Below are 17,500 nucleotides of genomic sequence, written 5' to 3'. Positions count from 1 at the left end.
CTTCGTTCCCTCCTACCTCACCCAGGCATTTCAGAACAGTCACCCCCCTCAATCCCCATGTTTAGAACCCACCACCGCCCTGATAGCAGATGATAAGCCTCCGTCTGGCGCCCGCTCGACCATGACGTAATTGTGGGCGTGGGAAAGTTGACGGGCGTATCTGTGCCTTCATCGGAAGCTTCTGAGCTCTACTGTGCAGATTAAACCAGCCGCTGTGTTGCCAGATCACCATGGAACACATCAAAATGCTCAATATCTCAACGGCCCCTTTACCTATGCTCTCATCACTAACAGGAACCAACCAACTCTAACCTGTTGTTGGCAAATCGAAGCTATCTAAGTCCTCCCACTTGGGTTTTAATTTTACTTAATTGAGATTATCACTATAAGAAATGGTGACATCAATTATGCTGGACAGTTACTTCAAAGAAAAAGACATGGTACCTCATAGCAGGATGAAATCATTGGAAGATATTTTCAATAGGATAAGAGAAGAAATAGAATAAGTTATATATAGTCAGAGGGAGAGAGAAACACGCTATGATCTAAAAACTTTCCAGCTTTGTTCGTATTCATGGCCGGCGTTGCCGCACCATCCAGCATGAAGGATGGGGGACAAATCTCCAAAATGGCCCTACCACCATCATAGCATTCACTTTACATTATGCCTACTTAGAACGATTATCATCTCTGCTGAGAAGATTATGCGAAGTGAGGTACGATGGCTGGCCGAGGGAAGGAGGGTCTATAAAGCTAGGACAGGGGAGGGGGGGGGGGTTGTATCAAGAGCGGTGGTCTTGGATGGTAATACCTAAAATGTAATCCCGTTTCCTAAAGTGAGAGAGAAAAAGGAGTTTCCGCTTTGTGAAATGGCCTTTGAGAGCAATCCCACACAGCAAGACTGAACTATATGGACAGCCGAACAATAGCTAAAACTTTTTAGGAAACATGAAGGTTCTATGAGTAATATGAGGTAGCTTTATGTACCGAGTTAAATGTAATAAATTGATAGGGATATTATGATGTACGAGAGTATCATATATACAACAGAGGAAAGTCCACCATAAAAAGGGCAATAATGATTAGTAAATTGAAGTAAACCCTGTATCATTGAAATACACATGATTGAAAATCTATGCTTACATGTTCAACGAACTTCTACAATTTACGGGAGGATATCATCATAAAAAGCATACCAGGATATCGCCAGCAGATATTCGAGTGTCCTTGTCTTAACTTTGTAAACATTGTTTGGCATTTATACTGTTCTTAAAAAAAAGAAGGAAAAACCAATGTAAAAACCATTCCAAAAATGTTGACCTTAATATCTTTGTCATGATACCAAGAAAACCAATTTCAAAAGGATATAAATCATAATTTCCATGAAAAAATTAAACACTACCATAATTAACATTTAATTACATCACTATTGTCACAATATTGTATGTGTACAAAGCTCAGTGTCTTGTGAAACTCCATACTTAGGTACTATATGCTCAGAACTATGGACGATGTATTTATACTTAATCAAAGATACATTTCTGTTTCTTAGGGTTTCGCAGATCTCTAACTGGAAGAACAAGGACTCACGAGAGATGAAAAACAGACAGTAGGTCTGTATCATACTTTAATGTTGTTCTTTTATCCTTCACTTCCTTTTATTCTAAACTAATATTATATCTCAATCAAATGGGTTTTTGGTGTAGTTATTCCTGCTTTCAAAATATCATAAATTGAGAAAAGGTCAATTTAAAAAAAAAAATGAGATTTTAGGAAAGGTGAGCTTTTACTTTTATAACATAAAATCAACTCTTTTCACAAACTATAACATGAATCGTCAAACTACCTTATCCCCAAAAGAAAACGATATCATACGCTGGAAATAAATGTACATTAATTTATCAGTCAGATTTCATTAAATGACAATTTTTCCTATGGATGTGAGAGATCGTCTCCTTTCAACAAAACCTGTAATACTTGAGAAGTTAAATTTTCAAAGGAGCCTTTCTGAACTCGAATCACCTCTTGCAATTATCTTCCAGTGTCTTTCAAAAAAAAGTTCCAAAATCCTCATCCTCGTTTTATTTTTCCTTATCTCTATCCTTTCTCATGGGCTTCATCTTGAGTGAACATTTAATGGTGTGTACAAATGAATAAATAAAACAGAGATAAAACAACAATGGAGACCCACAACGCCATATTAACTTCGAAAATAAAGAAGGTGTCAGTAAAGCATAATTTTCACCATCGTTTATCAGGTTCTTGAACGCGCCCTTTCTATCTAATCTGAATAAACGACCCGCCTGATTGCACTACAACTATAATCACTGTACTTATGATTGCAGTTGTGGGTTCCGATTCCATCGAAGAGGGTCCTTGATGCTACAGCCGAGTCCTTTCAAACCACTACTTCGGACTCGCTTGTAAAACCGCGGTAAATACCCACATTCAAATGATTCACTTTGGAAGTTAACTTCACCCTTGTGTGACCGTAGGGTAAACATGATCTCTGGTCGTTCTCACCAGATTCGGTCTATCAACAGCTGTTAAAGGAATGGAATTAAGGCAAGAAGAGGAGGCAGAAGAAGTATTAATAGGCCAGAGAGAGAGAGAGAGAGAGAGAGAGAGAGAGAGAGAGAGAGAGAGAGAGAGAGAGAGTGCACCATGCATTAAATGAATGAGGATTCTCCCAGCAGGAGCGTAAGCTTTAGAAAGGGCACCGAGCGACTATCAATCAGAGGAGATGGACGGCCTCTATAAATTTGATAATCTTCCGCCATTACAAGCAAGGGGGGTGCCACCGGCTCGGAAATCCGATGGGTCCTGATACAGCAACCCCCAACCACTGATTTTCTCAGCCTGCCACGTAGCCATTTGTATATCGGATGGGACCTCCCTTCTAATCTGAAATCGTGGTCGAATCGTATGATTTCTCAAGAAGAGCATTTAAATTGTGAGGTTCATACTTAACACAGGTAACCTTTTCTTTCTCTCTTTTCCTCCCTTTTTTTCGTCTCCCCATTCTTTTTCTCTTAACCTGCCATTCGGGATTGCAATCTTGTATTTAAATTCGAGGATGATGGCGCATGCAATTGCTACCAAGCATATTTATGCTCAGCAACACATCCATGATGACACGTCTGACAGACATTATCAACAGGGCAATGATGATCTCTTTTGCGAAAAATAAAAACTTATTCTTTATTAAAAATAAAACCAGCAATTATTCCGTCGTTATGACTTCGGATCAAGTTCTCCCGATTGCTTCTTTTTTCCTCTTATATGTCTTCTTTATGTTATTTTCTCGCCTTGTTAATGCTTGCTCTTGCGAATGCTTGTTTTTTTATGTTTTAGCTGTATTTCTACATTTCATTTTCCCTTCGATTTGTACGGTTAAATACGTCCATGTGTCAAGACAAATGTTCTCAATTAGGCAACATCTACTATCATTCTTTTCCAACTCAAACAAAAACTATAAAAGAATAAAATTAGGATACTCAAGGACTTCAAGGCTCTCGTTACAAAGGCTATCATTAAATTCTAAAGATTCTCCCTCTCAAAATTCCTAGGAAATTAAGTTCTAAATCGACTATTTTTATGATACCCCCGAAATTAATTTTTTTTTATTTTTTTTTACAAATCTAGCTAGATGAACTTTAGAAGCGAGTTCACAAACTTGATAGAGTATTACTCTCCTAAAGATTCATATAGCAATGTCTCAAATTTAAATAAGTTATAGGAATTGATATTTTCTCAATAGTTCCGCGTAAGTAAATGAGAATATTTATTTAATGTTGACACTGTTCCTAAGATATTTTAATTTTCCTCATTTCCTTTCCACACTGAACTATTTTCCCTGGTGGAGCCCCTGGGCTTATAGCATCCTGCTTTTCCAACTAGGGTTGTAGCTTAGCCAGTAATAATAATAAAAAAATAATAATGAATGTTGTCTTGACCGAAAACTACTTTTTGTGTAAGCCGATTCACTCGCAAGTTCTTCTATTGCACTAAATGATGTTAGTTTCTTGTAAAAACACAAATACAGAACGTACTTGAAAATATATATTCCACTACTTTACAAACGAATGTATTTCATTTATAATTTGTTTAAGCTTTGCATAACGAATCACAAAATCAGAAGTAACCTTTAACGATAATCATGTACTGTCGCTGCTTGCTTGGCATTCGTTTCCAGGGAAAACTGAAAACCTTGTTGTTGCTAAATCTATTTGACAAGTGACGATTCATTTTTCAACGGAAATCAATGTCTAGCCGAAAGGCATGCGTTATAATTTCACATTCTTGAGCAAGTGGATTTTCAGTTAACAATTAGGTGAAGCTCTTTAACATGTCACCAATAATAATAATAATAATAATAATAATAATAATAATAATAATAATAATAATAACAAAGTCTTCTTATAACATTTAATTTGCACGATTTGATTTGCTTCACCCGAACATCTTGATATACGTTGCTCCCTTTGTATATCGTACTGTACAAGAGGTCAAATATCCTGATATAAATCCCTTTTTTATATCTTACAACAAATATGTTATGCATATTATATATTCACATTTGTGAATAGCCGTAAACTTTTAAGAAATTAATCACCAGAATTACAGAGTTCGGTTCCACGGAAAATACCGTTGATCCTAAAAGTTACGGTAAAAAGGTTTATGCTATATTTTAGGACTGCAGATTTTTTTAAATTGTTGGTGTTATTTTTTTTATATATATGAACATTTGAATCATGAATAAAGTAGATAATTTGCTAACTAACGTTACCAAAACTTGCAATGTTAGAAAAATAATCAATGAAAATGGTTGCATATTCAAAATCTCTGTCAATCTTTTGTTCCAAAAATTTTCTGGATATTCTTGAATCTTGCTCCAATTTGTTGGTTTTACCGAATTTTCGAGTTATATCGTCTTTAGTTTTGTCTTTCAAAGAATAAATTGAATAATTGTTTACATCACAAAATTTTTTTCCTCATGAAATGACTCATATTCTTAACTGCCCGAATATCTCAAATACGGGACACAAAATACCCAGTGGAAAAAAAAATATGTTCGCAGTCAATGCAGCCACAACAATAATAATAATAATAATAATAATAATAATAATAATAATAATAATAATAAAAATATTAATAATAATAATAATAATAATAATAATAATATAATAATAATAATAATAATAATAATGAATAATGAATAAAAAAAAAAATTACTTTACTCTTAAAAATACCTTGATTCTTTAACAGATCTTGAGACGCTATCTGAAGTCTGTCAAATCTAAATGAAAAAAAAAATGATATAGGATAATTTTCACTAATTTTGAATTACTTATATAAACAAACATATTCTCAAACATTTAAATGGCAAACTAATCCCGCAACTTATTCTGGAAAAGAATCACCACGCTGAACAATACGGCATATAATGAAGTTTAATTCTGAAAATAAAAACATAGAAATTCAAACAAAAGTCGAAGGAGAGAGAAAAAAAAACGGGTAACAAAATGCATAAAACTACTTAATCAAATAAGGATAGAAGTTCTAACTGAAAATTGCAAAGACAAATAGATTAAGTTGTTCAAAGCAAAGGTAGTAACGAAACCAGCAATTATTAAGCTCATGAAAGTAAACAGAAAAAAAGACAACAAATCATAATTCAAAAAAATTAAATAATATAAAATAACAAAGAAGAAAGACAGCATATTTTGATAATATTGTTAGAATGAATGTTAATAAAAGTCTGCAAGAGCATCACATTTTCCGTATCTCATCAACGCTTGATTTACACTGTATAGCTCTTGTCCGTCTCTTAAGCTTAGTTATATCCGATGCATAATTGCTGATAACGTTTTTATATAAGATACTGTGAAAGGTCCGGTGCGTGAGAGCGAACATGGCCGCCAGAACGGGATTCCAATTCCTGAAGACCTCATTAGAGGTATCAATATTTTTTTTTTTTGGGGGGGGGGGCGGTTAAATTTTCGAGTGGTCATAGTTTCTTGTGCTTATATCAAATGCAAAAATAAAAAAATCTATTATTGATACTTTAAGAGTTAAATTATCCAAAAAGTATTTTTCATTTATTACCATATAATTATTACTTTAGCTTCACGTTAAAAACTTGAAATAACTACCGTCGCTTAATAAAAAAAGGGAGCTTCATAGCAGTTACAATGACAATACATAATTAAAAAAAGAAACACAAAACAAAAGATGAACAAGATAAAAGTCAAGTTTCTAAATTGAGGCCTTCACATGTCATCCCGCTCTTGGCGTAGGTGTAGTGGCACTCTAAGTAGTTAGGCTTCAGTGCTCTTGTGTTAGTGGGCGGCCCTACGGCATTTTGTGAGGGCGGAACGGAGAGACACCAGAGGTGAGGGCGGGTCCCCATCTCGGAACTCGTTTCCTGTGGATTATTGCTCTTGTTTGGCTTTCGCTTCGTCACATCCGAACAAATGTCACTTGGCTAAGCTGACACTAACATTATCCATCTCACAATGGCCTTGGGAAAGATAGACAAAAATGGGAGGATAATATGTAAGACGAAATCCTTTCGATTTACAAAATAGCATGTGCCTACATATATATTTTGGAGGCCTTGCCCTTCACTTATGGTAGAAAAAAATTCTGAAATAAATCCGACTATTTTTATGACTTCATTAATTCAGTGATTCCTAAAAGTACCGATTGAAAGTTTTATTTAAGTATCTATTATATAATCCCTTTAGTCTAATTTTTACAATGACAAGATGAGTGGTATTTAATGACGTTGTTACTCGCCACTGATCTCTTTCGTCTTCAAATATATTCATAGACGCGATAAAACTAGTGATGAATATGAAATTGTTGCGCTGACTTGAAAGGAGTAATACGGAATCTCTACAGCTATGCTTAAACAGTCGGTTAATAAAGCTTAATGCATCAGCAATTTAATCCACTAGATTTCAGGTCAGGTATATCTGATGAGTATGCCATGATTATTAGGGAAGGCTAAAGAGAATTAATTATACAAAGGGATTATATTTACGAATCTCAAGCAGGTAACGAGAGACTACTGTACATCACTTATACATTCTAACCTCACATAGATATGGAACGAGGGAAAAATGAAATATTGAAATATGAAAACTGGGAAGATAATTTCTGTGCTTTAGGGGCATTACGTAAAATTAACTGCAGAAAGGAACGTCCTGACGGTATTAATTTTAAAGAGATCCAACTACCAACAACGCAAATCAGAAAATTATCGTAAAAGTCCAAATTATGAAATTTAGCTATGATATGTGATACTGATATATTACTTGCTTTATCATAATCCATTAGGAGCAAATGCTGTAACTGACAACATATCACTTGACATGAAAGCCGCAAAAACGCAAACCAAGAGCAATACATTTGTAATAAGTGAGCGACACTCTTCCGCCCAAGGAATTGTAAGTCCGAGAGAGGAGACCCTCCCTTCACAACCCTTTCGTTGCTCCTTTCCGCCCTTTGGGTTGGACAGGCCTTACCGGCGGATGATCGAGGTTTGGATTTGGGCTTGTCGTGGGCGAGCGCCTTGTTGAAATGTGAGGAAGGCGGGTAGTAGGGGTTGGGGAACTCTGGACCCCCGCTCAGGGAGCCAGGGTAAGGGGGGTAGGAGGGTAGTAAGGGCGTGGCAGATGCCTCTCCTCCACCCCCACCCACCCCCGATGTGGAGGAATAACCCGCACCTTCACGCCCGCTCTTGTTGACGCAGCCACCCAATGGAGACAGCATGGGCGCGCTTTTGAGGTCTGATCCGTCACCGCCTCCTGCCATGGAGTAGTCGGAGACTGGCCCTCCGCCCCCAGCTCCTCCAGCCATGGACTCGTCCTTGGAAAAGGCTGAGGCGAAGAGACCTGACGACGAATATGAGTAGGAGTTGGAGTGAGGGGCTGGCGAGGTTGAGGAATGGGCGTGGGCGTAGTGAGGAGGTTTGGTGAAGGGTGAATGCCACGAAGGAGAGGAACCTCCGACCACGGATTTATCTCCTCCAAGCCATGGGTGCAGAGGAGAGGCGAAGTGGGGCCGAAAAACCTGCCCAGTGCCCATGCGAGCTGTTGGGGAGAAAAGAAATAAAAGTAGTGATAAGTCAGCTATACAAATACTACTGGTTCTCCTATTAATACTTCTACTACTATTACTATTATCCTTATTATCATTATCACTATTATTATTACAGTACATAAACAATAAGGGGAAATTTTTCTTATTTGATCAAATATTACCCTCCCTTGTCAAGTCATTCAAATAATAAAATCTGTTGTGAACTGTGGACTGTGGTCTTTTTTCGCTAAATAACATTTCGATATATATCTTTTTAGTTTTTGGATACTTCTTGTGAAATTAGCACAATAATCCAACGGTTCACGTAACACAGTTCAAAGCATTATCCTAAAAATGTGTCAGATGTTTACTTCAAGGTCTATAATAAACCATTCGTGGAACATGTAAAGAAAAACAAATCATGCCAAAGTGTTCTTTATAAACGTGTTTTTTAAAACAAAAATATTTTAGATTATATGCGTTCCTTCAAACTATCGTCGTAGGACACTTTGAATGTATAGGCCTATTTTTGGTATTAACTAAAGGAAATACTCTTCCTGTTCTCAGAATCACGCACCATATGATTTAATGAAGTGAATTAGGATCACGATTTAGATCATTTATATCTCCTAATAGTTTTCATTTTAGTGAAGCTGTCTCGCCTGGAGAAAATCCCCATAGAGGAAAAAACCAACGTCTAAAGCTATTGGACATAATGGCAATTTTAGTTTGCGAGCATCGTAAAGAGACGACAAAGCACTGACAAATGATTTACTGAAATGTCTTCCATTAGATTTCATTTCGGAAAATTGTTGCTTTCTAGGAGTTGTAATATGACAATTGCAATTGGCTACTATAGTTTGGTGAAGAGTGACTACTTTATTATTATTATTATTATTATTATTATTATTATTATTAGCTAAGCTACAACCCTAACTGGAAAGGCAGAATGCTATATTCCCAATGGTATAAGCTAAATAAACGCTAGTATGTTTCACAAACCTAGAAAAAATCTTTTTAATAATTTTATTATTCAGATAATTGATTGTTTACAAGGACTGGGCAGCAACCCAGTTATAATATCTAATCACCTTCAGTTGCTTATTGTGATTTATTTTGCTTTAAGGGAAAGTAGTTTTCATTATCGGAGACTCTGTAGACAAATTTACAAGAGCAAACTTTCGTATTGTTTCTCTTTTCATAATAATACACGCATCAGCAGTCAGTTTTTTTTTTCTTTTAGATTCAACTTGAAAAATTTTGATAAAGTTTTACAATGATAATTTCGATAAGGAACAAAATAAATTCAACTTGAAAAATCTTGATAAAATTTTACAATGATAATTTCGATAAGGAACAAAATAGGAAAACAGAAGTTAAAAGAGAATCCCAAAGTTAATGGTATACGAAGAACGATCAGAGAAAATCTAACAGAAGCCCAGCGTCAAATACATGAATGAAACCCCTGTACAGCAAAACTTCCACACAAATACACGATTTCTGTATCAACCACGTTATGCTTTGTATTTAAAAAGTCAACTTTGAAAACTTGTGTTTATTTGAAATCTCAGTAACTGCAAATAGTTTGGTGCGCTGCTGAGGAGTTTTCCGCAAAGTGGCTAATTTGAAAATAGTTCTTTATAGGTAAAACATTTAGAGGAAGTTTCGTGCAAAGAAGGTTCTTCTGTATTTCAATAGTTAACACCAAACTTGGTTTACAAGGCTGGTACCCTTATTAGGCTCTTGGGTTGTTCCAAATGACTGAAATTATATTCCCAAAAATTCTGAAATTTTTAATATTATAAGTAATCTGACAGGAATAAGGTAGTGGTTCCACAAAACCAACGTCATTTTAATAAACTGGTGAACATTTTAAAATATTCTAAGAGCGAAAGAAAACTAATATAAAAAATACTGAAAAAAGGTAAATTTCAACTCTTCCGTTATTTTTTGTAAAATTCATGGAAATACTACTGTACATATGATAGGAAAAAAATTGTGATTCCACAAACCTGCACCATTTTTACAATACTTATGAAAATTTTAAAATATTCCAAGAGCGAAACAAAACTAATAAAACATTAGACTGAAAATGGGAACCTTCAACTATTCCGTAATTTTTTTGCAAATATTACAGTACAAGTAAAGATCTCATGTATAAATCTATAAAGATTTTTTTTTCTCGAATACATCAGGTCCAAAAGACCTGCACAAATTTCAGGAGAGGAGAGATGGGAAACGACAAAAAGCCACAGACGTTTAGGAGGGAAACTTTGGAAGACATCTTAACTGTGTATCTAGACAGCGGATATATTTGGTTTGCTAAAAATAAATCATTATAAAAAAAGACTTAATCATTAAGCAAAAACCAAGTTTACTAATGCTTTGCAATTTCAGAAACAAACTGCTTTCATTACCAATAGATAAATCAAATTCGATGCTAAAAGCAATAAAATTACCAATACATTAACCGGTTAACTTAACTTCGGATACATAATTTGGGAAAAATGAATGAAATTTATTTTAAAGAAACTGTGCATTATGTTGAGGACAACAAATCACGCGAATTAATAAAGAACTCCTCCCGTGTTTCTCTCTTACTCATACTGTATAGGCTATATATATAATGCACACACACATATATATATGTATATATATATACATATATATATATATATATATATATATATATATATATATATATATATAATACGGATATTTAACCACATAAATAATTAAACATCGTGTATTCGGTTTATATTGCATATTTTGTTATAATTCCGTAAAAGAAAAGTATGAAAATATTGTTGGAAGAATAATGTGAACCTCTCTCACATGAGCCACCAGTTTAGACTCCAAAAGAAAACGAAATAAATAAAAGTTCGTTTGCTTACTGTGGAACACATGGGGCAAAACCTGTGTGTATGTGCGTACCACTAGAGAAATTTGCTGAATGGAAATTATCTAAAAAAAGTTCAACGCTCAAATACAGCAGAATAAAATGAATAAAATGTTCTCCTCAATATTGGCTGTTCATGGACTGGATGCCCAGTGCCCATGTCAACCCAGATTTGAATTGACATTGGTGCCATTATGTGAACAATTCTAACGATGGTGTCCCCTTATATTTAGATCACATTAATCTCTCTCTCTCTCTCTCTCTCTCTCTCTCTCTCTCTCTCTCTCTCTCTCTCTCTCTCTCTCTCTCTCTCTCTCTCTCTCCTGCAACAAAAACTACTACAACTATGTCTCAGGAAAAATCTTATTCCTAATACTTTGCAACACTGAAGAAAAAAGCAAACCTAGACAAGATAAATATTCGCATTGGGCTAAACTCTTTGAACTTCACGAATATCAAAAACAATACATCTCCTTACAGATAAATAACCTACTAGTCCCTTGTTTAATCTATATAACATTTACTTTGTATTTCGATAAATAATTATATACTAAATTTTTCAATATATCTCGTAAGCACATATACAAGTAGGCAAAACCAAATTATATTCAAGAAATTAACGAGAAAAAGATGGAACTCATAAAAGCAAATAGGCAAAATTTTCCATTTTAATCTCTACAGAAAATGCCCAACAGAAATTTTTTTTTTTTTTAAATAATTCTCGTAAGTACATATCCAAGTAGACAAAACTCTAAAACCAAATTATGTTCAAGAAATTAAAGCGAAAAAGATGGAACACATAAAAGAAAATAAGCAAATTTTCAATTTTAGCCTCTACTGAAAATCCCTATCAGAAAAAAAAAAATACTTCCATTTAAAAAAACTGAATTAAATTCACTATCGGCGTCATGTCGATGAATTGCATCTGCTGCATAAAAAATCACTATCAGACCGATTGAATTCCTTCAATAGCTCGAATATGGAAAATTGGGGACGGCTACAAATAAGCCCTTAAGTCTCTCTCTCTCTCTCTCTCTCTCTCTCTCTCTCTCTCTCTCTCTCTCTCTCTCTCTCTCTCTCTCTCTCAAGGTTTTGCTTAATACGATCCAGATTATATTTTCTATATTTATTCTTCACTTGTCTGTCTGTCCGTTTCTTTACAAATTGTTCCCTGTGAAATTTCATACAAATATCATTTCCTTTTGATTTCTCATTTTCTTGTAAGATATACTCTATTAGTAGAGTCTCTCTCTCTCTCTCTCTCTCTCTCTCTCTCTCTCTCTCTCTCTCTCTCTCTCTCTCTCTCAGGAAAGATTAGAACTACATTAATCTAATAAAATCTCTTTTTTTTCACCCTACCCATGAATCTTTTATCAATAACTTTAGTTTAAGAATATTTAATCTTTACGATATTTAAGTGGAATAAAAAAAACAAGTTCACATTATTCCATAATTCTATACATGAATTAAGACTAACGTCTAGACCGCATGGCATACCAGCAACCCCCTCCCCCCACCCGGACCAAAAACTCTGCTTCCTACCGAAATTATTTGTATGCATTTACATTTTAACTAGCCTGCCCGAAAAAGTACTACCTCTCGGTTGAATCTTTTTTTTTTTCTAACTCATTAATTAAATGAATTTAATGATGCTTGAAGTTGGGGGGTAAAATACAATGCTTGTAATTATATGATAACTTGGTGAAATAAATGTCATACTCATCAGCTGCATGGCGGCACGCAATGTTATCAGTTTCGTCGACCTTTAAAATTCTCGCGCAATTTCGTTTTCACCCACCAACACTATAAGGCAAACAGAAATCGTGTAGAGGGGGCGGGAGAGAGAGAGAGAAAGAGAATCTCTCTCTCTCTCTCTCTCTCTCTCTCTCTCTCTCTCTCTCTCTCTCTCTCTCTAAGTATTATTTTCAAACATAATGGCTCTTCCCTTATGATTTGCATCTTCATCCCTGTCCCAGCATAAAAAAATCAACAAAATTACACACACACATATACAGTATATATATATATATATATATATATATATATATATATATATACTCTCTCTCTCTCTCTCTCTCTCTCTCTCTCTCTCTCTCTCTCTCTCTCTCTCTCTCTCTCTCTCAAGGATTTGCTTAATAAAATCAAAATCATATTTCATATATTTGGTCTTCTCTTCACCTGTCTCTTTAATCGTTGTTTTCAGTCAAATTTAATGTAAATATCCATTTCCTTTTGATTTATAATTTTCTTGTGATATATACTCTATTCGTAGTCTCTCTCTCTCTCTCTCTCTCTCTCCTCTCTCTCTCTCTCTCTCTCTCTCTCACTTATAAATCAAGGATTTTATCAGAATAGATGATCTACGGTATAAATCGCTATGGCAGAAGGCAGAGAAAAAAAGAATCGTGAAATAAATCATAATCGTGCGTACGAAGATATGATAGCGCCGTCCTTGGCACGCACGCATGTACTCACATAAACTCGCATAAACTCATATAAAAAAAGCGATGAGATAACTGACATTCAAGCTGGCTTTGTGATTTTCAGGGACAATAATAATAACAATAATAATAATAATAATAATAATAATAATGATGATGATGATGATGAATTTCACACTATAAACCACCAGTCTGTGTAAACTATGATTAACTAAAAATAATAATATAAAATAAGAGGAGTATAAGAAATAATATGCAAAATAATAACGACAAAAATAGGCATTAAAGAAAAAAATATTATCACAATAACAACTAAATAAACAAAGCTGTTGATTTAACTACAAAGACGACTCCAGACATCATAACAATTATAATAAGATTCCGCAATACCAGCAAGAGGCCAAAGCAGGCGAACAATAATATGAAGGCCAATGATGAACTCGAGCTGTCAGCCCTTTGATTAGCGCAAGATGTTTGAGTTGGCTCAGCGCGCAATACTTAGAGGCTCTGCCAAGCAACTCTCGTTTCATGTCACATTCGCTGAGAACGCCGTCAAACATTTCGTATTTCAAAATAGATGTTGGATATTGATTAAGACGAAGTGGAAATCTTGACAGGACTCAGGAACTGAGGGAATGCACCGTGTCACACACTTACTGCAGCGAGTTCCCGTATTCAAGCCCCACCCACCACCTCTGCCATCTCTCTCAAATGCATCTGTTTTGGTTACTCGCCGCGCAGTAAGGGTGTGACAGGGTGCATTTCCTTTGAGAAAGGTGTGCCAAGAAATCCTGTGTTCAACTGTACATTGGAAGCATAAACTGACTTAGTGTTAATCTTTTCATTTTACTTATCAAAGTTTATGCTTTGTTGGTATTGCTTTTATCCTTTATATATAACTTCTATTTGGCATCAATTTCAGAAATGGAGGTAAACAAATTGAGATCTTTATCGCATTTTAGCGATGGAACAAACAACCCGTAATTGCCATCGCCCCGAGTTAATCGATAAGTGCTCGTTCCCTATTTGCGAGTTAATGATTAATACAAAATGTTTAAGTATAAAAGGAACAAAACCGACCAGATGACTCACTTAATCAGGTTGTTCATTAAATAAGAAAGAAAGAGAGAAAACAAAGTTCAGTTTCAGATATAAAAACCAACTCGTCGTCCATTTGGGTTTCTTCGTTCTGTGAGGATATCAAGTTGGCCTTATGCCAGGACGGGCTCTTTATTCATATGTCAGCCTGGGAAATGTTATTTTGGCGCATGGATATGGTCTTTTGATTCATGCTTGAAGCCTTTCTGTTTGGGGGGTTCTTTGAGCTTATTCTAATAAAACAAGAAAACAAGTTGTTTTTTATGAAATCCCATTACACTTGGGGTTTGCAAATTAAGCCAACATAAGATGAAAAATATTGAATTTTTATGTGAAAAAACTAATGACACAGCTGTACGTAGTCTCCAGCAAATCAGAGAGAGAGAGAGAGAGAGAGAGAGAGAGAGAGAGAGAGAGAGAGAGAGAGAGAGAGAGAGAGAGAGAACTCTGGGGCCTTTGAAGGCAATTTCGAAAATAACCGTTTTCTGTGGAAAAATCCCAACGCAAAACAAAGAAAATGTAACAAGAACTTCTCTGAGAGTGGACCATGAACCTATTCGCATGCACACACAAACACACACTCGTCTTTTGAAGCACACTGGCTCGTATTTTGAATATTTAAACATGTTGAGAAGGATTCACAACATAATGCCGAGTAAATTTGAATAATCTGCGGAACGCGAGAGTAATATATGAGCTTCACTGATTATTTGATTACAGACTGGCTGATATAAACTAGGCATATCTTGACTGGAAATAAAAGGGTTTCTGGAAGATCCCTGGAGACCCGTGTCTTACAAAGCCATCTCGCCCCGGCGATGATTCAGGGCCCCACTCGTACCTGGCAGCCTGTAATATAAACAAATATTGACTAGAGAGCGTGATAACCACTCATGATTAAAGGGCTAACCAGCTTCGAGTCGCCGAGCGATTAAAGGGCTAACCAACGTGGCGACCTTTCGATCGCTTATCCCAAATGGTTCGAACGTGACTTCGGATGCTTTGAAAAAGAGAGAGAGAGAGAGAGAGAGAGAGAGAGAGAGAGAGAGAGAGAGAGAGAGATTTTCTTGAATCAACCTAAAAAGGCCAAAAACTAATTTCTCATGGATAATAAAATATTGAAGAAAACCATGAATATGAACAAGGGTGAGAGAGAGAGAGAGAGAGAGAGAGAGAGAGAGAGAGAGAGAGAGAGAGAGAGAGAGAGAGAGAGAGAGAGAGAAGTTATATCAGAGTTATGGAAAGATCGAATCTCCAAGATTATGCAAAAATATGTTAATTAACATTCAAGAGAGACAAAAGAAACCCGAATTCACAATAAAATGCTCGCAAATTCATATATGAGTAATATTATCATCGAAAAGATATGGTCTGTGCAAAATGGGTTGTTAAAAGCCTCCCACCCACCCCACCCCCCCCCCAAAAAAAAATAATATGTTGATAAATGATTATTGAAAATATATGCTTTAGAATCAACAAAACTAATCCTAGTGAAAGAAAATTAGGGGAAAAAAGATGTATATCTTAATTTTCCCCGTTGGAGCCCTTGGGCTTATAGGCTTTTCTAAAAAAGTGTAGTAGCTTAGCTTTTTATACTAATAATAATAATAATAATAATAATAACAACAACAACAACAACAACAACAACAACAACAACAACAACAATAATAATAATAATAATAATAATAATAATAATAATAATAATTCAACATTTCAAAGAGTTTAAACAAAATCTTCAGAAACGAGATATACTGATCCGGCTGATATACGACCGGCGAATGTCTCACACGGACGAAAGCTCTTACCAGAATTCCCAGTGACTCTACTCTTCCGAAATAAATGGAATTCCTTTTCGAAGAGGAGGAATATACATGAGAGCGATTCTGCGGTTGTTTGGTTGAAGTTCCTTCGAACATTATCAGTTCTGCATGGCTTCCCTAATATATGTAAATATAGTGATAAGTTCCCCTAACTATTTGTGTGGTAATTGCCGCGCTATTTCCGCTACGGGATTAATTGGCCATGTAAACTCCGAGGGTGGGGGAAGGAAGGACTCGCAACACACGACCACGTCCCGGAATAAAATGAGCCGCGACGGCGAACAGTGGCGTGTAATTCCCTTGGAGTTTAAACTATCCCGCTTCGGATCACTTTGTTTATTCCCTGAGTTTCTTCTTATGGGCGACTTCTGTTTTCCTTTACCCCGAAATAGTTTAATGAGTCTATCTTTTTGTACGATAAAATATTCGATCTTGTTATATTTAACTAAAGCTCAGGGCATTTGTTAATCAATAGACAGATTTTTAAGTATGAGGAAATCAAAATTATATAACTCATGTTCTAAAATTGTACTTTGAAAATTCTCAAATTCAATTTCAAGCGTAAAATCCTTTCTCCCTGCAAAGGCTTGAGAGTCTATCTTTTATTTATCTTTTCTTTAGACAATAAAATATGCGATCTTCATACTCCCAAATAAAGACATAGTATTAGATAAATAATAGACTATAAGTATGAGGAAACTGAAATGATCTAACAAGTTGTTCTATAAATACTTGAAAAATTCGATTTTCACCAAACAATCCCTAATGTTTAGAAATACAATAGGTAATACAATTACCAGTTTTAAGAAAAATATAATTCCCCTCGTCTAGGATAATTGATTGGTACTTTGAAGTTTTCTCATATACATTAGTATTCGTAAGGAAATTATATTTTTCGGTATCTATTATAAAGATTTACGACATAGCATTCTAAGGAAACATACAAGGATTTCCCCTTTTCCAAGTAGAAATCAAAGAAAAGGATGAGAAACTAAAATTTTTTAATTTGTCAGAAATACGAGGAAACTTCTCTCTCCCTTTCCCTTACCCAATCTCTCTCTCTCTCTCTCTCTCTCTCTCTCTCTCTCTCTCTCTCTCTCTCTCTCTCTCTCTCTCGTTGATATTCTAATTTTCGTTTGTTTTTTCGTAACGAC

At 35.3% G+C, this 17,500-nt stretch overlaps 1 protein-coding gene across 2 annotated transcripts in view; it reads right to left on the bottom strand.

Moving 5' to 3' along the window:
• Window positions 1–17,500, bottom strand: part of LOC137649428 (GATA-binding factor C-like) — a 133,161-nt gene that overhangs the window by 67,960 nt on the left and 47,701 nt on the right. The window contains exon 2 of one of the 2 annotated variants that reach the window (XM_068382421.1): window positions 7,734–8,099. In XM_068382421.1, the coding sequence (XP_068238522.1) occupies window positions 7,734–8,099 (366 nt within the window). Of the gene's footprint in view, window positions 1–7,532; window positions 8,100–17,500 lie in introns of both variants that reach the window. The other variant, XM_068382416.1, reaches the window with a different exon arrangement.

This window comes from Palaemon carinicauda, chromosome 1, assembly GCF_036898095.1.
Source record: "Palaemon carinicauda isolate YSFRI2023 chromosome 1, ASM3689809v2, whole genome shotgun sequence".
In the NCBI taxonomy this organism is placed as follows: domain Eukaryota; kingdom Metazoa; phylum Arthropoda; class Malacostraca; order Decapoda; family Palaemonidae; genus Palaemon; species Palaemon carinicauda.
This window is presented reverse-complemented; position numbering and strand designations above follow the sequence as displayed.